Source organism: Brassica napus, chromosome C4 (assembly GCF_020379485.1).
Source record: "Brassica napus cultivar Da-Ae chromosome C4, Da-Ae, whole genome shotgun sequence".
NCBI lineage: Eukaryota > Viridiplantae > Streptophyta > Magnoliopsida > Brassicales > Brassicaceae > Brassica > Brassica napus.
Window position 1 is genome coordinate 47497866 of NC_063447.1, and position 24612 is coordinate 47522477.

Below are 24612 nucleotides of genomic sequence, written 5' to 3' on the forward strand. Positions count from 1 at the left end.
CCTATGAGGACGAAGGATCAGGTGCTGGGATATTTCAAGCTCTTTGTGGCATTGGTTGAGAGACAAACGGGGAAGAAGCTGAAGTGTATCCGCAGTGATAATGGTGGAGAGTATCTTGGACCATTTGATGCTTATTGCAAAGAGCATGGAATAAGGCATCAGTTCACGCCACCTCATACTCCACAGTTGAATGGGTTGGCTGAAAGGATGAATCGGACGATTGTCGAGAGGATGAGATGTTTGATCTCACAGTCAGGCTTATCGATGACTTTCTGGGCAGAAGCTTTGAACACGGTGGTTCATGTGCTGAATTTGTCACCAAGTGCTCCATTGGATGGTGATGTTCCAGAGAGGGTTTGGACTGGTAAGGATGTTTCTTACAGTCACTTGAGGGTCTTTGGGTGTAAGGCATTTGTTCATATCCCAAAGGTTGATAGATCGAAGCTTGAGATGAAGTCGCGGCAGTGTGTGTTCATCGGTTATGGTCATGATGAGTTCGGGTACAGACTTTATGATCCCGTTGAGAGGAAGCTCGTAAGGAGCAGAGATGTTGTGTTTATGGAAGATCAAACGATTAAGGACATTGACAAGTCCAAAAAGCCAACTCAGATTTTTGAGGGTTTGATCGATACAGAGGCTACTCCTTCTACATCGGTTGAGGTTGAAGTTCAGGATAATACACCCAGTGCAGATGCTCCCGCACATGAAGATGGTAGTGGTGATCATGGTGACGATCATTGTGAGACACCAGCTGCTGAGAACCAACCTACTATTGTTAGAAGATCCGAGAGAGGTCTTAAACCGTCGACAAGGTATGGACCTAGTGAGTATGTATTACTTACTGATGGGGGAGAACCTAAAAGCTATGATGAAGCTTTGGAGGATGAACACAAGGATAAGTGGTTTGGAGCCATGGATGAGGAGATGGATTCTTTTGAGGAGAACCATACTTTTGAGTTGGTGGAATTGCCTAAGGGCAAGAAGGCTCTGCTTAATAAGTGGGTGTACAGAATTAAGCATGAGGATGATAATTTGCCACCTCGACACAAGGCTAGATTGGTTGTGAAAGGCTACAGCCAAAAGAAGGGAATTGATTATGATGAAATCTTTTCTCCTGTTGTGAAGATGTCATCCATTCGGGTTGTACTTGGATTGGCAGCGAGCCTTGATCTAGAGGTTGAGCAAATGGACGTGAAGACTGCTTTCCTTCATGGTGATTTGGAGGAAGAGATCTACATGGAACAACCAGAAGGCTATGTGAAAAAGGGCAAAGAAAATTTGGTTTGCCGCTTGAAGAAAAGCCTTTATGGATTGAAGCAAGCACCAAGGCAGTGGTACATGAAGTTCAAGTCTGTTATGGGGGAGCATGGTTATGCAGAGACTGATTCAGACCATTGTGTATTTGTGAAGGTGTTCGGTGAGGATGATTTTATCATCTTGTTGCTGTATGTCGATGATATGTTGATTGTGGGCAGGAACATGGACAGAATTAAGGAGTTGAAAGAGCAGCTCAGTGAGTCCTTTGCCATGAAAGATATGGGTCCAGCGAAACAGATTCTTGGTATGAGAATTATTCGGGATAGAGGTGAGAAGCTGATTCACTTATCTCAGGAGAAGTACATTGAAAAAGTACTTAAGCGGTTTCACATGGACAAGTCTAAAGTGTTGAGTACTCCTCTTGCTCCACACTTAAGACTGAGCAGTCAACAAAGTCCGAAGACATATGCGGAGAAGGAAGATATGGCGAAGGTTCCGTATGCTTCTGCAGTGGGTAGTTTGATGTATGCCATGGTCTGTACAAGACCGGATTTAGCCTACGCCGTTGGAGTTGTCAGCAGGTTTCTCTCCAATCCGGGAAGAGAACATTGGAATGCTGTGAAGTGGATTTTGAGATATCTCAGAGGGACTTCTAATTTGAAGATTACATTTGGAGGTAAGAAGTCATTGCTTGTCAGTTACACTGATTCTGACATGTCGGGAGATGCTGATTCTAGCAAATCTACTTCGGGTTACTTGGTAACATTTGCGGGTGGAGCTGTGGCATGGCAGTCAAGGTTGCAAAAGTGTGTTGCACTATCTACCACTGAGGCAGAGTTCATTGCTGCAGTTGAAGCTTGTAAAGAGCTGTTGTGGATGAAGAACTTCTGTGAAGAGATCGGTTTCAAGCAAGAAAAGTATGTGTTGCTTTGTGATAGTCAAAGCGCTATATGTCTCGGGAAGAATTCTACATTTCATTCGAAGTCAAAACACATTCAGAGGAGGTATCATTGGATACGTGATGTGGTTGCTTCTAAGGAAGTGGAACTTGAGAAAGTTCATACGGATGATAATGGAGCTGATATGATGACGAAGTCATTGCCGAGGGGGAAGCTTGAGGTATGCCGAGAGATAGCCGGAATGGATGTTTCTTCCATCTAGTCGGAGGGGGAGTTTGTTGGGTCCCTCCTAGATGGGGAGAACCAAGTGGGCATGAGACATAATAATAATTCTCATGACCCTTTGCACTGTAGACTCACAATAATAGAGTTTTGACAAAAAGAAACAAGAGAGAGAAAGGAGAAAAAGAGTGAGAAGGAGAAAACTCGTAAGGTGATTTCAAGACTGGATTTGGAGGGTCAAACGGATCCTGATCGAGCTGATATTTTGTGGGAAGCTTCTTCAGTCAGTGGGTTAGAGGTTCACTGAAGGGATTTGGATTTCAACGGTTGGAACTTCTGTTGTCTGGGTTTTCTTGAAGCTGGTCGCCATAGTTCTTCAGCAGAGCAGTCTTGGGTGTTTGGTAAATCCAACGGTGAAATCTTCTTTTCTTGAGTTGAAATTTGGCAGAGGTATTGTCGACTTGTTTATCTTGGATTTGTACGGTTGGATTAGTTTCTGGAAGCCGGAATCTTTGTGAGCTGAGATCGTTTGGTTGCTGCCGGTTTTGAAGCTTTGTGTTGCTCTCTTGTTGTTGTTGTTTGTGTTGGAGATAGCTATTTGTAGCTAGACTCTCTGTTCTGTTCAGGCTGTTGAACAGGGAGTACGTGGTTGTACTCATACCATTTATATAGTGGATTTTTGAGTGGACTACGGTCCCGTGATTTTTCCTTCTCACATTGAGGAGGTTTTCCACGTAAAAATTGTGATTGTCTCATTTACGTTTCCGCTTATACTATATTCTGCCATCGTCGAAGTATTTTCTTCACAGGTTCACACAAGGTCAGGGGAACACGACCATTACTATTTCCGCTGCACCGTGTGACTTTCCCCAACATGATCAGCTCCTTTACTACTGAGATCACATCTTCTTCGGAACAAGTCGCTATCCTCATTCTTGAAGCTCATCAATGGGATATCGCCGCTGCAGTCTCCGCCTTCAGAGACGCCGTAGTCGCAGCAGCCGCCGCCGCCGCCGCCGCCAGGCCAAATGTTCCTTCTCCGATACGGTTGCGATCACCACGGTCTCCATCTCGTGTCTTCTCTCCTCGCTCAGCTCGTAATCCATTTAGTAGGGAGGCGATGGAACGCGATGGGAACATCCTCAGCGATTCAGATGAAAAAGAGTAAGTTTCTTTTTAATCTTTCAAGAGATGAATCTTTAGTTTCGAAAGCGAATATGCGATTATGTTGAGTCTTGCGACCATCTTGCTTTTAGATGATAACAAAAGGTTTTGTATTTTAGGAACGAAGATCCTATGGAATCAGATGATGTAGAAAGAGATCTATCATCATTACCAAGAAGACTAAAGTTCAGAAGCTTAAGCGAAATTCTTTCGGTTATTCCTCAAGAGATCCCACGCACTGTCACTCTTTATAGGAATGGTTACACTTTCGATGATGATAATATATTATGGCCATTGGATGATCCCCAATGTGCAGAGTTTCTTGAGGTTTTTACTATCTTCTTTTTTTTTTCTGTTCAGTTCAAATTTTGTGCTTTTAATTCTCCAGTTTAGCTTGGATTGATTATAAACATAGATTTCCATGTCGATTCAAGGTCGTAGAAAGCTTGGAGTCACCACGTGCACTCGATTCTCCAGGTGGCAAACGGCGTGTCCTTATCACACTCATTATACATCACTTTTTCTCTCTTATAATGCTTATATGTTCTCTTACTGAAATGTTGAAAGCTCTTTGCTTCTTAGATCTCTAACAACAGGATTCCTCAAATTCATTCCAAGGTGTGGGAAGAACTCTAGCCGAGCCAGACTCTGTTCCACCAGCTTCATCCGACTCACTGACCACAGAAGCAACACCATCAATGAATCCCACAGCGCCAACGACCTCTATCAAGGTCATATTAGCAGACGGCACACCCATTGTCTCCCGGTTCACTACTACTCACCATACCATCAGAGACGTTCGAGACTTCATTGACGCGGCTAGACCAGATGCCTCCAGAGACTACCAACTACTCATCATGGGGTCGTCTGCTCCTAAACTACTGACGACTGACTTAGACCAAACCATCGACCAAGCTGGCATCTCTAACTCTGTTCTCACCCTGAAGTTCTAGACCTTCCTCTTATGCACATAAAATATCATATTACACATGTTGATATCATCAAAACACACGCTTTTTGTTGTTTTGACTTTCTTTTCTCTAGGCTAAATGTCTTTTACTTAGATATAAATAAAAACGTTCGACTTTACAAATTTTAAATAAAAATTTGGTTGTCAGTGTGCAGTTTGCTTTTGAGTTTGTATATGCATAAGTTTAATTTGGGCGAAAAAGGAGCGCCCTGTATGCAACTGTTATTTGATAACAATTTAATTTTTCTAATAGTAACTAGAAATAATTATTTGATAAACTTATATTTATTCATTCTCTCTATTATTTGATTTATCTTTTGATATATGTCAACTAGGAATATTTATTTGATAACAATTTATTTTTTCTAAAATTTTAAACAGAAGATAATTGTAAAAAGTTATATGATATTAATTTTCCTTTCCTAAAATCCTAAACAAATAAATGTAAAATAGTATTTGATATATATATATTTGATTGTAAATGAAAAGGAGCACTTTTTAAAAACAATCTAAACAAAAATAAAATTTTAAAATTATTTAATAATAATTAATAAAAGAATTCGATGACAAGTATGATGTTAAAACTATTTAATTAACAAAAATAAAAAATTAGGATGTTGTCATGATTGATATTTTTATGTGTTTGGTCATACAAAGATCATACACATGTTTGATATGTATTTTCATGTTTGGTCATAAGAAATAGATTATTATTATTGTCACCGAAGTGATTTTTATATGTATTTTGTTAAAAAAATCAAGCTTCGTCCCCATCTTATTACATTTTTGTTTTTACTATGTAACATTTTTCTACTTCATTTTTAATTAAAATGTTGTTATGGAAATATATCATTAAGAAATAATGAATTAAGAAAATTATTAAGCATCAGATAAGTTTAATAAAATATTAAATTATTACATAAGAAAGTGTATGATGTTGTCATTGACTCGATTGGCCTTATTTAACTTTCAATTTTTTTTTCATTCTAATTCTTAATTCGGGTTGGGTTTAAAGTTATAGGTATTAGTGTTTTCTCTAGCACTAAGTAGAAAGTTGATAAAAATTCACTTATGCACCATGCTTATAAAATATAAATATTAACTGGAATTTATGTGTAAAAACGAGTTTTTAATTATAAAATAAGTCTCACACAACATATGCACAGACAATCCTAAAAGTATAATAAAATGATTTATTACTTTTATTTCTTTATTAAATTAAAACATCAAACAAAACTCGTTGCAACGCACGGGTTCATATCTAGTATATATCTATAAAGTAAGAGTAGAAGAGTCATTTATTTTTTTAATGAAATTTTTTGTTATTTTTTTTCTTTTTTGTGCTATTTTTGTCAAATAAAAAAAAATTTAAAATTTTTTGGAAGATTTGCCCATAATAAATGTTTGTCGAAATATTTTAAACCTATACTAGGTTAGCATTTGAATCCAAGACAGCTTCAAGAGATGGGTGGTGACAAGCCACTTACAATTAGTTAACTCTGTACTTATCATTTATTCCAAATATAAAATAATGCTTACATGTGTTTGTGTTTGAATTTAGTTATTTAATAATGAAAGAAACCAAAAAGAGAAAATGTAATTGTTTCTCTAAAAGTGTGACCGGTTGCTTAGAGCAGCTCCATCGGCGTCTTCTAAAGGGGGTGTTAACGAAAAGTGGGAAAACAATAAATGAAAAAGGAATAAAAATAACAGAACCGGTGTTTAACGTGGGATTTGTAGGGTTGATAAGGACCCCTACGTGTCAGTTGTGTATTGAACCTCACATTTATGGCTCTCTCTCCTCCTCCTCCGAAAATCAGTTCTTTCTCTTCCTCCTCCAATGTCGATCACGTCTTCTCTCGATTCGATTCTGATCTCGATCTTCGTCAGGTTACAAAGGGGATCCAATCTCGATCACCCCATCTTCTCTCTCTGGATTCAAAGACGATTCTGATTTGTTTCACCGAAGATCGATGGTTCGAGCCGCTTTGTCTGCGGGAGTCGCTGCTGCTTCCACTGGCCGTTTCGAGCCACCGCTTTCACCTCTCCGGTTAGTCTCCGTTTAGCTGATTTGATCTCTATTCATACTTAATTTGTATTGGACTTTCCGAAGCAGTAGAAAGGTCAAACTTTGTAGCCTTATGTATCATCGCTTGATTTGATGATTGTAGAAATCCTGTGGAGATGAGCTTCTGTGTTGAGTCAATGTTACCATACCACAATGCTGCAGTTTCAGCGCTAATGACTTCAAACACTATTTGCATGAGTACCATTTTTGAGATAATCAGAGAGGTTCACTAACAATAATATCATTTGAAAAAAATACAGTAAAACCTCGAACAGGGGCAACTTTTTTGAAGTTCCTTTCTGGAAAGTTTCGGTTCCACTTCATCAGATTGAAATGCATTAATTGCACACATGGGTGTTTTAATTGGATTTTGGGTGTTTGCGTTTGTAAGCAGAGAATGAATCTGCATTTGACCTTCTATATTGCATTGCATTCAAGCTAATGGATCAGCAATGGCTTTCAATGTGCACCTCATACATGGAGTTTAACGTAAGTAGCCACTTCTCTGACCACCCATCCAGTGAAAAAATGTAAAGATTGTGTTTGGTCACGTCATGTAATTGTTGAATGTTTGGATGTGTCATAGATGGTGATGAAATCAACAAAGAGACAGCTGGAGGGAGAGCTCTGAAACTGAGTTGTTGTTATATTAAAACAAGGAAGAGGGAGATATAGAAAGATGTTAGGATAAATCTCAATTTGGTTGTGGGTTGGAAAGTGAGTTTGTAACAACGTTGAGGCATTTTTAGTAACTGAGTGTCGATTGATATTTGATTGGGTAATGTTGTGTGTGGGGATATCACAGTGGGCAAAACTTTTTCATATATTTGGTGTGTTAACCCGTTGGCTTATCAAAAGTTTCTTAGATATGAGCTTTGATTGTTTTATGTAGTGTTTATCTATCAACCATGCATCTTTTAAAACAAAATTTGCTAAAAAATAATTTATCTTGTAGTAATTTTACTACTATTTAATTAAGGGACGATTTAACAGGTTTTTGATTAGCCATTTTATGAACAAATTCAATTAATCTACACAAATTAATCGGCTTTTTCTCGTTTATGCATTTCTTTCATGTTTGTTTAAAATTTCTAATTATCAATTTGTATTTTTATTTTCATACGTTTTTATGTCAGATTTGTGTAAACGCTATGAAATCCAATAATTAATAAGTTTTGTAATATTTAAATTTAATAATTAAATTTCTAAAAAAAAAAAATTTAAGAACCTCATTGGGGTTCTCCCATTGGACCTTCACACAACTAATTATATTAATAGGAGTTCTAAACTTCATAAAGTACACAATTAACTATTAAAATAATTTTAAGAACCCATTAAAGGCTCTAAACAATGGAGGTGGTCTTATTGAGTAAATGAGAGATGAAAAAAGTAGAAACGAGAGGAAATAAAAAATAGAGGGAAAATAAAAAAGAAGAGTTACTCTCTGAGCGTAACAATGAGTCTACTTTTCTACTGTTTCAATAGTAAGCAGAGTAAATATAGAATAATGTAATTTTACACGTCAGAGCGTAATATAGAGTAATAAATTTTTCACTTCTTTTTGTTGCGCCGGAGATACCAGACAGTCAGAGCCTAAATGTTAATAATCAAATCTATTATTATAAAGTAAGGTTCTCTCTCCTGTGAGAGCGCCACCTCGGATTCCACATAGATAATTCATGTGTTTAGGAGCTGACACGTGTCCTAAGTTTTCGTTTTGATTATTTTGTTGCGTGTATTTTTAATGGGCCTCGATCTACAATTGTTTGGTTTTCTTTGGGCTGCAACATCTTTTATTTATTTGTGGGCTACGAGACACAATATTTGCTCTGTTAAAAAAAAAGAAGGTAAAAGGTCGTCTTCTTCAATCGATTTCTTAAAATCCGATTAGGTCAAACTCTCATGGAGGTTCTAGGAGGTTTTCTGTATCAAATATTTGTATCAAATCTCTCTGTTCGTTTCCTTCATGTCGTTCTGTCTCCGATTCAACGCCTATGATATGTTACATAATTAAGTGGCTCATCGTCATTTACGGCCATCTTTACTCTTTGGACCCACACCATCTCATTCAATACTTCGTAACTCTCTCCAAGTCGGTGAAACTTTACCTATAAAAAGGCAGTATTCGTTCCATAATCATCATCCTCACCAATCCTACAACAATCAAAACTTGGTTCTTAGTAACGTCAAACGCGGTGGTGAGCTCATCGGTGTGGATATGCTCCTCCTCGACTCCAAGGTGATTCCGCGACGGCATTTAGGATCATAGTTATCAAAAATATGTTCTCAGAGCAAACTGTTCTTTCGTTCATATTTTGCCAAATCCGGTTGTTTTCAAATAACGTTTTTTTTATTTTTGGGAAATGGTTTCGAATCAGGATGTTGATTAAGGTTTTTTTTTTTATAATTTTCTGCCCAGTTCTTAAAACTCATGTCCATTGTATTCTTTGAACACACGGCTGCGTTAGGCTCATATATATCCAAAAAATGTTTGCGAAATTCAATTTTTCCTTTTTCGGAGTGGTTTCGAATCCTGTTGTTGCTTATGTTTTTTTTTCATTTTCAGGCGACACTCATGCCAGGAAGTTCACCATCTCACCACCTACAGACGGCACTTAAAGGCGGGTTCTATGTTCTCTTTGAGCGGCTTTGATGTCACTAGGTGTAATCAAAATTTTAGTCTGTCGGACTCTCCTCTATTGATATGGTTGAGTGATTCAACCAGTTTTGATTAGTTAACCGAACCGGTTTCCTCAATTCCAGAAGAACACTTCAGGTTTCGAAATCAAAATCAGCTGCTTGGCCTAGCTAACACAAATACCCAGCTTCTAGGTAATCCACTTACTAGCAGTTTCTCACAGACTCACCATTGCAACATTTAAGATCTTAAAATGATAATCCTTTTCAGGAATAAATCGCTGAGCTCACATCTATAAAAAAAATAAATGTTGAGCATTCCTTACACTGTTTTTTTCCTCACAGTGATGTTTCTGGGACGTTGAGTATGTTTGACTCAGATGCTGTATCATTCCATAGCCACCTGGACGGCTAGCATAAGTCCCACAATAGTAAGAGGTACTCTGTCACATATTCTCTGTATTGTTTAACTAAGATCGACCCTAATGCTTCTTGGAACACTTACAACACTATTGATTTGCAGGCGTCTGTTCCTGAATGCCACATCTGGGAGACAACTTTATTTTGACAAGGAGACTAATGCAGAGGAAACCTATTTTACAAGTAAGTATTTGGTAGTTCTTTCACTTTTACGTCCAGATTTGTTTTGTTCTATGACTTATCCACTACATGCTCTGACGGGTTACTGTCCATCATTACAGGCTGGTCTCTCAAGACACTGGGAACACATCATCAGCTTCACTGCTGAGGGGTTAATCCAAGGTTGAGCATGTGACCATAGCTGAACTAAACGAGTTTATCCTCACTCCCAGCCTCAGGTTGTACAATAATATTTAGTATGATTGTATTTTGCATGTGATTATGTTAATGTAAAATGTAGAGGTTGAATTTGTCTGGCCCCATGAAGGTCACTGGATTTAATATGGATAAAGGCTGGTGCTATGTCTCTTGCTCCAGATGTACAAAGAAGCTTCAGCGGACGGTCTCATCTTTTACTTGGCAACCTGCAGTAACACCAATGCAGTTGGTTTCCTTCGGTATGTTGGACCCTAAAATGAGGTCCCATAGACACATCAGCAACTAACATACATGTTAAACATTTTATTTTATGGATCGTGTAGAAACAACAATTGCTGATGAGATTGCTGAAAGTCTATTTGTTGATTTCAATGGGAAAAATGCATATCTTGGTACGTGCCTACCGTAACACATATCATTATCCACCATCATCCTCAAATTATTGATTTATTCATTTGTAATTCATTAATTGGAGACATAGGCTGGAGAGGGAGAAAATCCAGAGGACACACAGCTACCCCTTTTATTGCACAAATGGTTGGCAAGACTTGCACCTTCCAGGTCAGAGTAAGCAGCTACAATTTCGCTGCCAATCACCAAACCTTCACTATATCACGCATCTTGAACGAACGTGACCGTCTGCCACTCTCTGAGTTCGTTGCCCATATATGTTTTAAATTATATTTCATTCTGGTCCTTTTGTAGTATGGAAATAATGAAGAATAACAGGATGGCAACGATGATCATGGCGATGATATGCCTGGGAATATCTCAGTGCTTACTAAGGTGGACACTGATGGTGACGACTGTGAGGAAGCACCAACTATAGGAATTACTTCAACTGGTGTCCACACCAATAAGCCTCCCGCAACAGCAACTTCCAAGGTTGGCAAGAAGGCACGGGTCGCATAGGCGAAGATCATGAAGTCTCTCTACCCACTATTTTCTGTTTGAATAATGTTTCGGCATCAATTTTTAAAATATGTAGCATTTGGTAAAGTTTCTTTAAAATAAATAATTTCTTAACCATCTAATGAATGCCGTTTGACTTCTTATACGAGTGATTTAAGTTTATGCAAACCTATGAATGTTTTTCCTCAGATCAAACTTTTAAGCAATGAAGAAAAAAAGACGCGAGATTAATAAATACCAAAAAACTTAAACCACTTCGAATTTTTTTTTTTACTTCGAATATGTTCATGAGATTGATCTAGCAAACTCTACTTTAATATTTAACTAGATTTGAATCCGCGCGTACGTGCAAATACATATATATATATATATATATATATTAAAAATAATATTTAAACTATAAAATAATTTATAAAGATATACATTTAATATCAGTTTTAAGTATATAATATTATTTTGAAAGTCTTATATTTGATGTTTTTTTGATGAAATTGTACTAATCATATATTAATCACCTACTATTTTTTATTTTATTTTTAAAATGCAACATCATATTAATAGTTTAATTTAAACATTACTTTTACATGAATTATTACAAATTTTATTAATTTTTGTTTAAAAAATTTTATGCTCGAAATGTTTGTATGTGACTAAATTAAATTATTTATATTATATTTTTAAAATATAATTTTATTCTAATATATCATATTTCAGTTTGGTGTTTTTATTTTCATTACAAAAATCAAACATAAAATCTTACAACCGATAAATTATTTTTTATTTTGTTTAGTATAAAAATTAATATGATAATTTACAAAAGAACTGGAATGTACTTTTTAATTTTAAAACTAATTAGTAAAATATATATATATATAATTTATTCTAGATTAAACATGATAAACAATTAAAAAATAGCATAAAATATATTTAGCTTTTCTTAGGAATGTTATTGTTTAGAAGTATACTATTTATTTGTTTCTGTTAAGAAAATATTATATATTAATCACATACTATTTTTTATTTTTTTAAAAAATGCAACATCATATTAATAGTTTAATTTAAACATTACTTTTACATGAATTATTACAAATTTTATTAATTTTTGTTTAAAAATTTTTATGCTCGAAATGTTTGTATGTGACTAAATTAAATTATTTATATTATATTTTTAAAATATAATTTTATTCTAATATATCATATTTCAGTTTGGTGTTTTTATTTTCATTACAAAAATCAAACATAAAATCTTACAACCGATAAATTATTTTTTATTTTGTTTAGTAAAAAAATTAATATGATAATTTACAAAAGAACTGGAATGTACTTTTTAATTTTAAAACTAATTAGTAAAATATATATATATAATTTAGTCTAGATTAAACATGATAAACAATTAAAAATAGCATAAAATATATTTAGCTTTTCTTAGGAATGTTATTGTTTAGAAGTATACTATTTATTTGTTTCTGTTAAGAAAGTATTATATATGAGTAAATTTAGGATATTTAGTTTTAACGAATCGTCTGACATAAACTTTTATATGGTAGATAATAAATATGAACCTCAATTAATAGATTAAATTCTCTCATTTTCTTTTACTCTGACTCTGCCACAACCAAATATTAATATATAGTACGTTCGGCCAATGGCAAAGTAAAAAACAAAACCTACATCATCTCTTAAACACATTAACATTAGTCCATAATCTCTAGATATCACCTACATGCAGCCCACCAGTGAAAATAATAAAAACCTACATCATTTCATTTATTCACCCGGCCTCCCGTAGGGCGGGTTTGCCCTAGTTATTCATAATCAACTATCAGGAGTTGTGAAGAGCGCACATTACAATGAGATGAGATCAGACTGGGGTAATGAATAGATGAGGAGAGATTGATTGACTGATTGGTTTGAAATAAACCAACAACAAAAAAAAACCCAACAACTTCACAACTTTAAGAGAAAACCAATAAATAACAATGGAACACCAATAGATCGAATGTTCCAAATGATTTTGATTGTTTGAATGTATCAACAATAACATGAACAAAATTAAATAGAATGCTACACATGAATCAAAACACTCAGGTCGTTGCATGTACCAGTTATTTTGTTACTAAACCGCAATAATTGATATACACCAACATATGATTAAATAAAAAGACAAGAGCTTCGAATCGATATTATTGATCAGATGTGTTACTTATGAATCAGCAAGAACAGCCTGGTCTTGACGGCTCCTCAAGAATGTCTGTAACAGATGCAGACAAATCTCTGGAATATCTGCAAATTAAAAGACAAAATAATCAAACATGAAACCTTAAGAAAAATTGGAAGAGTTAGATATGTCGGAGAAAAGTTGGAAGAGTTAGATGTGTCTATGAATCAAAGTTGATGCACAGAAACTCACATGTAGTCTTGTTTATGTTCATTGGAGAGAGCTTTGTGTGCAACACCCAAAAAAGCTTCATCCACATTGATATTTTCCTTTGCAGAGGTTTCATAGTACGGTATGTTTCCCTTCGTACCACACCATTCAACGGCTCTCTTATCCGAAACCTGCATAAGCAAAATTGCTGAAGTTAAGCGTTTTGGTGGGTCTAAAGAGGAGATTCATAGAGAATATAGTCTTACAACTCGGGTGTTTCCACCATCTACATCGGTTTTGTTCCCAATCAAAACAAATGGAAATTTCTCAGGTTCAACAGGATTTGCCTGGAAGGTATCAGTAAAAGGAATCGAATCCATCAGAAATTTGAATATAAACGCACGGTAACTCTAACTTCTCTCGCAAGAAAATGAATGATTAAGGCAAAACCTGTTTGAGGAACTCCATGTGCCAAGTGTTGAGTGTTTCAAAAGATTTGAGATTGTTAACGTCGTAGACAAGAACGCAACAATCAGCACCTCTATAGAACGCAGCTCCTAGACTGTGAAATCTCTCTTGTCCAGCAGTATCCCATATCTACAAACAGAGTTTTTTATAAGATATTTTTTGACAAAAAGTTTATAATATTTTCTGAATAGAAAAATGTTTTACTTGTGAAACAAGGAATGATTTATAAATTTTACTTGTAAAGTGACAGCTTTGTCTTCAATATGGAGCTCCTTGGTGACAAAATCTGCTCCGATAGTGGCCTTGTATTGTCGATTAAACTTCTTGTACACGTATCTTAAGTCACAAGTTAGGGTTTCTTACAAAGACCGCTGAAAATTTAGAGATTTAGCATAAAACAAACCGAAATTTCAACAGAAATCAGACCAATGTATAAGTTTGAACGGTAAGATTTAAAGAGGATACTGGTTCATCAATGAAGTTTTGCCAACCCTGCATAAATAAAGATTTTAAAAGGACAAAAGGAGAAAGTTTATTTTATTATTTCTTATAAAAGAACATGATCACAATATAATTCATTTGTATCATTATCAAGAGAGAAGTCTCGAAAACTCTTGAAAAGAAGTCTGGGGAAATGATTACCCGCTATCTCCGAGGACGATGACCTTAAGCAACGTTCTGTTCTTCAAAGACTCCATCGTCGTGAAGCTCACGAATCTATGAGATTCTTCTTTTGTTTCTTCTGCTTGAAAAGTTTCTTTCTGGTTTTTGACAGAAGACAAGAAAAGAAATTAAAGTCTACGAGATCGGTCTTGATGATCTTTTCTTCTTCTGTCTTCTTGAAAGAGATAGATAATATGAGAAAACAGAAAAAGGGTTCTTTATCAGTTATCACGTGTTATGATATTGGTTAATGTGAAGAGAAGCCATGTGAATCCTTCGCCAACTAAAAGCAAATAGCTAGGCCAAGCCAGCGAATACTAATCTAAAAAATGTTTTTTTTTTCCAATTTACTGAATATTAAAAAAATACTATATTTTTCCTATTTAAATCATATAATTTACAGGTAATATACGACAAAGTAAATCATTTCATTTACAGGAGAACTGAGTTGTCTTTTCTTTTCTGAACAATTTTTAATAAATTGTCTATATTTGGTCGCCAATTCATTAACAATTATCGGCAAAACAGTTAATTTGAGGATATGAATGTTCTTCTGCCATGAATTAAAAGTCAATGGATACGTGTACAAAGTACTTTTTCTGGTAGTTGTGTTAAATTACGTGTATAAAGTTGTGCAACTTCGCTATTTGTCTTTATTTGTTTTATAAGTAGTTTTTTTTGTTTGTTACCAACAATATGTATAGTTTTATGGGTTAATTTGCACAGTAGTCATATATCAAATGTAAATTAGATAAATAACATTGATTTGTCGTAATATAATGTCAGGTATTTAACACACAATTCATCCGGTTCTGCTATTTCCCTTATCTTACAAATGATGACGTCGTAGGTTTCGTGGCGTTATAAGAATCACATATCAAAACACAGCAAATTGAAAAGATTAATTTAGCACAAATGGTTTAACCAAATGCAGTAAAAAGATGGAAAAATGGTTACCATGTTAAAATTAAAGTTGTGTCCATTTACATAACAAATGTAAACATATGTTACCAAGTGAGTGGTGTATATGTACTATTCTATATACTCAAAATAGTATGAAATACGCACATAATAAAAAATGGTAAAATAAGATAGGAGAGATTGTTCAAATTCTGTAATTTTTATTAGCTGACATTGAATTATCTACTGCTTTGCCAGAGTGAACCCAAACCCTCCATACTAAATCAAAAATCATTGATTACTAAACCCAAGACTTAAATATAAACTTCAACCCAAATAGCAAAACATGGAAATATTACAATATTTTGTTCCACTCTACACGAGGCACCATAGTTCGAAGTCTTTTTCAGTTACCAACTGACGGAAGAGAATGTAATGCACAAACATGACTGAGAAGGTGTGGGCCCCCTTCTACAATACTTTACCAAACTGGGATGCGTTCAACATCACCAAATGTGCATCCTCTAATACATAACAAATGTAAACATATGTTACCAAGTGAAATAGTTGTTAATTGTTTTCTTTCCAATTGGTTCAAATCCTATGCAAACAGATTTTAGAAGGCTCAACTCATCTATGACAAACCTGAGATAGTTAAATAATATGTGAAGTCAGCAGATGAGATATGCAAATAATATGGGAAATCAACATAGTCGTCAATTATAGTATTTATATGCATCGAACAGAACATACAGTAATATGGAATGGAATGGAAATCTTCATACGGGTTGCTAATTTACTCCAAAAAATAGTACAACTGAGTAGAACTATAACATTAAGTAGTGTAAATTATTCTATTTAACAAAGCATTCCATTTAACATAACATAATATCCAAGCTATTCCATTTCATGCTGCATAGAAATCCAATATAGATCTAATCCCTAAAGTTTGAATTCATAATTCAAACATAATTTCCCCAAAAGTTCACAGTATACAGATGAGTTAGACCAACCGGGACAAGTTCAACCCTAAATCATTTCTTTCTACTAACCCTACCAGATCCGACATGCAACAGTATTGATGGGTTAGATTTAAGAACTATGTCTTGAGTTGCGCCGACTATATCCCAATTAGGAGAAAAGAGCATTGGCCGAATAGAATGGAAGGCACAAAACCCAGAATTTACAATGTTTTAATAGTTCTCATACGAAGAATCACCTATGTGAAGTAAAAGAAGTTCAGGTTGCTCCATCTCGCCGATTGTACTGTAACGACCTCTTGTCTCAAAAGATTTAAGAAGCGAAGACGATATCCCATGCGCAATACACTTCGAGATGGCTAATAAACGCAGACAAGAACGACGTCGCCGATGGTGGAGAGCAAAACAGAGAGTTCGAGGAGGTGGAGCAAACCGTCGACGGAAAGTCTTTTCGACTTTCACTTTCTCAAAATGTACCAAAAAAGTTAAAATAGATATTGTCAATATAATTAAGCTACGTGTAACTTAACAGTAAATAATTGAAAAAAAAAAATTCTCAACAGGTTGCACCGGTTAGTTTCAAGAGCATAAATGCATTATTACATAAAATATAATGTGTATATAGAAAATTTAAGGCATTTGACTATGTACCGAATAATGCTTTTTCGTTGTCATACGGCTCGATTTCCCTATTTTTATTAGGTCATTTCTTAAAAGAATTGTATTTAAATTTCATGACTAACAAAGGCATTTTCACGCAGTGGGGGTGGGGGGAATTGTGTCGGTTTCTAAGTGATAATCTTTTACGGAGAAAAATGAAAAAATAAATAAATAAATAACAGTGTCAGATTTATTGGGATCTCTGATAAGAGACGAAATAAAAGATTGACAGGCAAAAGTCTGAAAAAGGAAGAGGATAATTAGGCATGGGCATTTTATCCGGACCCGAAGACCCGATCCGAAACCGACCCGAAAAAACCCGGTTTGGGTAGGAACCGACCCGATCAAATTACCCTATCGGGTCTTGTTGTAGAGGACCCGCAGATCTTGGACCCGACCCAAACCCGAAACCCGATGGGTACCCGAATTAATAATGTAAATTAAATAAAATGCACCAAGAGGGAATCGAAAACGGGTTATTTGTCTAGAGAGCATGGGGGTCAACCACTAGGAAACAACAAATTGTTGTTGTATCTCGCATAGTTTAATATATATACACATTTTAATATAATAAAAACACAAATTTTGAATAAAATTTTGAATATTTAGGATATATAAATATTTTCAGATATATAAATATTTTCAGATATTGTTTTTGTATTTTTAGGTTTTTTTTTAAATCGAACCCGAACCGAACCCGATCCGAAACCGAACCGAATCTGAACCGATAAATTCTAGTTACCCGAATGGGTCTAACTATCTAAGACCCGATCCGACCCGGACCCGACACGATCCGAACCGACCCGGAACCGAGAATCTGAAATTACCCTATCGGATCTTAAACTCTTAGACCCGAAAGACCCGGACCCGAAAGGACCCGGATCCGAAAGGACCCGATCCAAACCCGATCCGACGACCCGAATGCCCAGGCCTAAGGATAATAGATAACTGAGACTTATCAAAAAAAAAAATGATAACTGAGAATGGGAAATGTCCTTTGAGTTCGTTGATTGCTGGTAAGTTGTCGACCAGATCGTGCTTGCCTTCACTCCTTCTCATCTCCTCTTTAGTCGTCGACATGACAATACGTGTAGCTGTCAAATCATCATATTTGTTTTATCTGATATGTTTATCTAACTTTTGACATAAGAGAAACTATGTATTATTAAATTCTAAAACTGAATAACAACTAGGCAAAACAAAGCTTATAGAGCAGATTTTTGTCCAACTAAAAAAAATGGAACAGGTTAAACCTAGTTTCCAAAAGAAAAAGTAACATTAGCATAAAAACTTAACAAACAGTTAAAAATAAATCATGTGATGATAGATTCGAAAGCGCTTCACTACCCTTAATTGTGCGACCAAGCGGACATATGACCATTGCTTATAGTTTAAAAAAAAAAAAAAAAAAAAAAGAAAGGCTTTCTATTAAAATGCAAGTGACAGTACAACTATGACAAAAGTCATACAGTTTTTGAAAAGAAATTGAGAGTAAGCTAGAGCTTAACCTAGTGTTTGGAAGCATACAAGTTTGAAAGCAATATTAGTGCTTAACAAAGTTAGAAAAGAAATAGAGAATTACTAAAGAGTTTTGAAAACTCAATCAGGTGGAGAGGACAGACCTCCACAACGACGTCACAAATTAGATTAGCCACGACCACCTCTATTACGACCACGATTACCACGGTTGCGGTTACCACGTCCACGAGCTACGGAATGCAACTGCATCTCTTTAGCCTTTGTAGAGGGTTTAACAGGTCTTTCCCGAAGAAAAACTTTACCTTGAGGAGACAAATATTCCTTTGGGTCCAACTCGTCAGATGAAATTAAAGAGCTAAATCGATTGGTGAGTAATTTAGAGCTTGATAAGCTAATGCGGATTGAACAATCCGCTGGAGCAGAATTGGTAGAGACATGATTGGAAGAAAATGGAGTTTCTTTTGAAGAAACCAAAGGTGTGTGAGAGTTGCTTGTAGTATTACCTGTGATTGAGTGTGTAGACAAGTGTTCAGAGTTAGTATTTGGAGAGCTCTGTTCAACCTTTCCTTTTAGTGAGAATGTGGTATCTTGCTTTGCTTCCATCTTTGATTCATTCTCAATAATGGTGATCTTATCAATAGGCTTGTTTATGGTAGCTACTAGAGTCAGGATTGGATCAGAAGTAGCTTCCACACTTGGAGTTGGAGGGTGTGAGACAGTTACAGTAGCATCTCTGTCCTCTTTGTCCCTGACCATATTATTTGCTTCATTTGCTAAAGTAACACTTGATTCAACATCTCTTGATACTGGAGATGATGTCTTGGTGCTCCTAGTTGGATCAAGCGGCTGTCCCAAACATCGTGACGCTTTATGGCCCAGTTGACCACATCTTGCACACTTCGAAGGCAGCCAAGAGTACACAACATCAACCATTGAGACAGATCCACTCTCATCCTCAATAGCTACTCTCTGAGCAAAAGGCCTATCTAACTTGACCTCAACCAAAATTTTTGCTTCTCCCATTAAAGTAGGATCAAGCCAAGGTTTGTACGTAAGCATCGGCTCACCAATACCTGAAGCGATCCATTTGATTCCTTCAAAAGAGTAGAGTTGATTTGGTATATTCTTGAGAGACAACCAAACTGGGATAGTCTTGATTTCTGGTAAAATAATTGTTTCAGCCGGAGACCAAGCAGAAACAAACATCAAGCAGTCATCAACATGCCATATCCCCCTTTGGATAACAAACTTGCGAGTACCATCATCCGGAATATGAAACAAGTATGATGATTCTCCTAATTTTTTGTGAAAATATGACATTTTTCCCCCATATTCTAGTTACCACAGCATGAATCAAACCTCCAGCAGGCGCAGAGCAACAATAGAACTGACCAACCACATATTCTTTTTGATTCTGAATTCCTTGAAGAAGTACATGACTTGAAACAGTTACCTTAGGGGTTCCATCCTCCAAGTATTCAGGGAAAGTAACCCTATTGAGATTGCAGACTGATTTCATCTTTGCTGCCCATGGATATTCTTGGGAAGCAGCCTTGATAAAAGGACTAGGCTCATACTGTCTCACAGAAACAAAAGTGCCAGAAGGTGTTGGAAGCTTTCTATCCCCCTGCTTAGACAAACAAGGCCACTGGGAGTCGTCCGAGAAGCTTGATTGAGATGGCCCCTTGCCTTTTTTTGTCAGTTCCCATCGAATTGAAAGAAGCCATCTTAAGCGGAATCGTCCAGGCTCCTAGAGATGGAGAAGGCGAGGATGTAGCTGGAGATAAGCTGGAGTCAGGTTGTAACATTTGTTGAGGATCAATCATACCCTCCCGAGCATTCTTAGGGTCTTGAACCGTCATCTGCGAATGGTTATGTATCAAGGAGACCATCTCTTTAGAGGAAGTGATGATTTCCTCTCCCGATTCCGGAGAACAAGAGGAGTTCATTAATGGCTGCGGTACATCCTCTTCCGGTTCAAGAGTTTTTGATTTTAGAAGAGGAGGAACGGACCGGGGAAGTTGAGGAGAAGGAGAGGCAGTCACCAACCACTTCTTTAGATACGGCCAGCGGGGATCTGGCTCTAGAGACATTTTTTCAGAGGAGACAGCACTAGTATCATGGAGTTCCTCTTCACACTGAACATTAGCGTGAGAAGAATCCTTTAAATCCATGGAAAGAGAATAAGGACGAAAGGTGAAAAGAGCTTAGATCTCTTTGACTGAGTTCACTAGAACAGATGGCGACGAAACCGCGGCGGAGGCGGCAGCTTCAACGGAGATGGAGTAGGGTTTTGTCGCCTGAAGAGAGAGAGATACCATTGCTTATACACTACAATAAAACAGCGGTATTCTGATGGACATTCCGACGGAAAATAAAATCCTCGGAATATCCCGAGGAATTTCCGAGGATATTCCGAGGAAACACAAAATTTGGTTTCCTCGGAATATTCCGAGGAAATATCAATCCGTCGGAATATTCTTATGGAATACCGAGAAAAAATGTATTCCTCGGAAAAAACCGATGAATTCCGAGGATATATTATAGCCGTTGGGGGATTTTACAAATTAAGAGGAAATTTCGACGAACTAGCCGTTGGCGTCGGAATTCCGTCGAAATTTCCTCGGTCTGTCGGCAGGATTTCAACTATAAATACAAGCACCCCTCTTCCTCTTCATTCACTCCATATCTTCATTCTCCCTCTTACTCTCTTTACACACGAATTTGATTCATAAAAAAAATATGTCTTCTTCAAATTATTTTCGTTCTTGGATCGATCGATCTCATTTGGATCCGAACACGAGATTGCTTACGGAAGAATACCAACGAGGTATAACCGAATTCATGGGGTTAGTTCGCCGACAACCGGAAGCAAAAACAGGTATGTTAAGATGTCCTTGCTCTAATTGTAAAAATAGAAAGGTTATTAAAGAGTGAGATGTTTGGACTCATCTATATTTGAGTGGGTTTACACAAAGTTACAAAATTTGGTATCATCATGGGGAAACTGATTATGAACATGGTAGTACTAGCGAACCTCAGCCAGCGGTTAGATTAGAAGAACCAATTAGAACGGATGTAGATTATGGTGTAGGTACTGAGCAGATGGTAAATGATCATTTTAGAGGGGAAGATTTATTCAATGCAGAAGCTAGGAGATTTTATGATATGTTGGATGCTGGAAAGCAACCATTGTACGAAGGTTGCAGAGATGGTCATTCAGCTTTATCATCTGCTACAAGATTGATGGACATTAAAACAAATTATAATTTGGCTGAAGACTGTGTGGATGCGATTGTTGATTTTGTAAAAGGTATTCTACCCGAGGATAATGTAGCTCCTGGTTCATACTACGAGGTTCAGAAACTCGTAGCTGGTCTTGGTTTATCGTATCAGGTAATAGATGTATGCAGCGACAACTGCATGATTTATTGGAGGGCGGATGAACAGCGGGTTACATGCAAATTTTGTGGGAAGCCTCGTTATAAAGATACGAGTGGAAGAGTTCCAGTGCCATATAAAAGGATGTGGTATTTGCCTTTGATGGAAAGGTTGCAGAGGTTGTATCTGTCTGAACGCACAGCGAAACCAATGAGATGGCATGCGGAGCACTCAACAGATGGTGAGATCAGACATCCTTCAGATGCAAAAGCGTGGAAGCATTTCCAATCAAAGTATCCCGACTTTGCGTATGAGAGAAGAAATGTCTACTTTGAATTATGTACTGATGGTTTCAGCCCGTTTGGCAAGAGTGGAATACAGTATTCTCTATGGCCAGTCATTCTTACACCATACAACCTACCCCCAAACTTGTGCTTGCGATGAGAGTTTTTGTTTCTCTCGATTCTCGTTCTCGGACCAGAGCATCCTAAGTGATCACTTGATGTGTTTCCTCAGCCACTAATATATGTGTTGCAACAACTATGGGATCAAGGTGCTGAAACATACGATGTTTCGTGTAAAGAAAACTTTCAAATGCGGGCAGTACTAATGTGGACAATAAGTGCAGCATATGGTATGTTATCTGGATGGACAACGCATGGAAGGCTATTATGTCCATATTGTCAAGATAACACTGATGCTTTCCAACTAAAACACGGAAGGAAAACGTGTTGGTTTGACTGTCACAGGAGATTCCTACCACCTGATCATCCATATCGTAGGAGTAGGAATTTGTTTACGAAGAACAAGAGGGTGTTTGACAGTCCACCTCCGAAAATTTGTGGGAAAGATTTGAAGACACAACTAAGAGATTTTGGTGCAGAAAGGACGCCAGACGTCGGTGGACATGAGCGTTTTCCGGTAGATGCTGTTGGAGACCTACATAACTGGCACAAAAAAAGTATTTTCTGGGATCTGCCATACTGGGAGGATCATCTGCTAAGGAATAATTTAGATGTCATGCATATTGAGAAAAACTTTTTTGACAATCTCATGAACACGATCCTTAATGTTCAAGGTAAAACAAAAGATATTTTGAAGTCAAGACTGGATTTAGTCGATATATGTGCTCGTTCAGAACTTCATGTTGATGAGAATGGTAGGGCTCATTTTCCCATATACCGACTTGATGCAGAGGGAAAAGATGCGTTCTTTGATTGGATTTCAAACGATGTGGAATTTCCAGACGGTTACGCATCTAATTTGCGTAACTGTATCGACAGAAAGGAAGGAAAGTTTACTGGCTTGAAAAGCCACGATTGCCATGTAATGATGCAGCGCCTCCTTCCGTTTGCCTTCAAGGAACTATTACCATGAAATGTTCATGAAGCAATTGCAGGGATAAGTGGTTTCTTCCGCGATTTATGCACGAGATCAGTGACTCTTGAAGGTATTGAAAATTTGAAGACTAACATAGCCGTGATTCAGTACAACCTTGAGAAGATATTTCCTCCCTCATTTTTTGATGTTATGGAGCATCTCGTTATTCACCTGGCAAGAGAATTGGAACTTGGTGGTCCTGTGCAGTATAGATGGATGTATCGGTATGAGCGGTATATGTTCCATTTGAAGAAGATGGTGAAAAATTTAAGTAGGGTGGAAGGTTCTATAGTCGCACAGATGATCAATGAAGAAACTTCAAACTTTGCCGAGTACTACTTTCCAGCAGAAGTTCAGACCAAAAACAGAAGACTTGCTCGGCATGATGATAGAGGCGAACGGGCAACATATCATGTTACGGTTCCAGACATTTTCACAGACGTTGGACGACTTAGCGGAAAACCAAAGGACCGTCGACTTACTGAGCAGGAGCGTAGTAATTTGCAAACATATTTGCTCACCAACTTACAATTATTTTTGAAATTTTGTTATTTCATGGTTTATGATCATTTATACAAAGAATCTTCAATGGTATGCATTACAATTGTATAAGAAATGAAATACGGCAAAAAAAATCGACGTTTTGAAACCCCAAACCCTGTTTCCTCGAAATTTCCTCGGTAATTACCGTGGGTAGTGTGAGGAAACATGGTTTTCTCGGAATATTCCGACGGAATTCCGAGGAAGATAAGGGTTTCCTCGGAATTCCCTCGGAATATTCCGAGGAAATTCCGAGGAACTAGGGGTTTTTAGCCGAAAACAACGTTTTGCGGATTGAATAACACATATATAACCTTCATTAAGTGTCTTAACCAGATTATGAAGTCAAACTTTGGTGTTTTACCCAATAACAAACACTTTTACGATTGCATGAACGAAAACCACACAACATAAGAGAAACACTTATACACTTTAATAAACGGTAAAGGGAATACTTACAATTATTTTTGAAATTTTGTTATTTCATGGTTTATGATCATCTATACAAAAAATCCTCAATGGTATGCATTACAATTGTATAAGAAATAAAATACGGCAAAAAAAATCGACGTTTTGAAACCCCAAACCCTGTTTCCTCGGAATATTTTTATTTAACCGGGTAAACCAAGCCGCCAAATATTTTGCGAAAATTGAATTAATGATTTCCGAGAAAATTCCGACGGAAATATTTAATTATTCCGAGGAAATTCCGACGGACATTTTCCGTCGGACGCCTCATTTTATTAGGTCAAACTAGATCTTCTTCCCCATTTCTCTCTTCCTCCTCTCCGCCGATCGTACTCTCTCTTCTCTCTTCCTCTCCGCCGATCGAACTCTCTCTTCTCTCTCGCGATTTCCGCCGTTCC

At 36.8% G+C, this 24612-nt stretch overlaps 2 protein-coding genes, 1 long non-coding RNA gene and 1 pseudogene across 3 annotated transcripts; 2 read left to right on the forward strand and 2 right to left on the reverse strand.

Annotated features, from left to right (window-relative positions):
• Window positions 1-3198: 3198 nt before the first annotated feature.
• Window positions 3199-4760, forward strand: LOC111208149 (annotated as a pseudogene).
• A 4882-nt stretch (window positions 4761-9642) lies between these two features.
• LOC106374869 lies at window positions 9643-10276 on the forward strand. Its single transcript, XR_007322816.1, has 3 exons — window positions 9643-9820; window positions 9919-10035; window positions 10125-10276. It is a non-coding gene; the product is annotated as an uncharacterized LOC106374869 (long non-coding RNA).
• A 2605-nt stretch (window positions 10277-12881) lies between these two features.
• LOC106374425 (ras-related protein RABG2) lies at window positions 12882-14714 on the reverse strand. Its single transcript, XM_013814455.3, has 7 exons — window positions 14406-14714; window positions 14229-14255; window positions 14000-14099; window positions 13746-13892; window positions 13562-13642; window positions 13338-13486; window positions 12882-13210 (listed from the first exon to the last, which is right to left on the reverse strand). The coding sequence occupies exons 1-7, from the start codon at window positions 14459-14461 to the stop codon at window positions 13138-13140; spliced, it is 633 nt and encodes a 210-aa protein (XP_013669909.1). The 5' UTR covers window positions 14462-14714; the 3' UTR covers window positions 12882-13137.
• Window positions 14715-18613: 3899 nt separating this feature from the next.
• Window positions 18614-20766, reverse strand: LOC106373105. The gene is made up of 4 exons (XM_048755941.1): window positions 20677-20766; window positions 20083-20607; window positions 19805-20021; window positions 18614-19740 (listed from the first exon to the last, which is right to left on the reverse strand). Exons 1-4 carry the CDS (start codon window positions 20764-20766, stop codon window positions 18614-18616), a joined length of 1959 nt encoding a protein of 652 aa, XP_048611898.1.
• Window positions 20767-24612: the final 3846 nt, after the last annotated feature.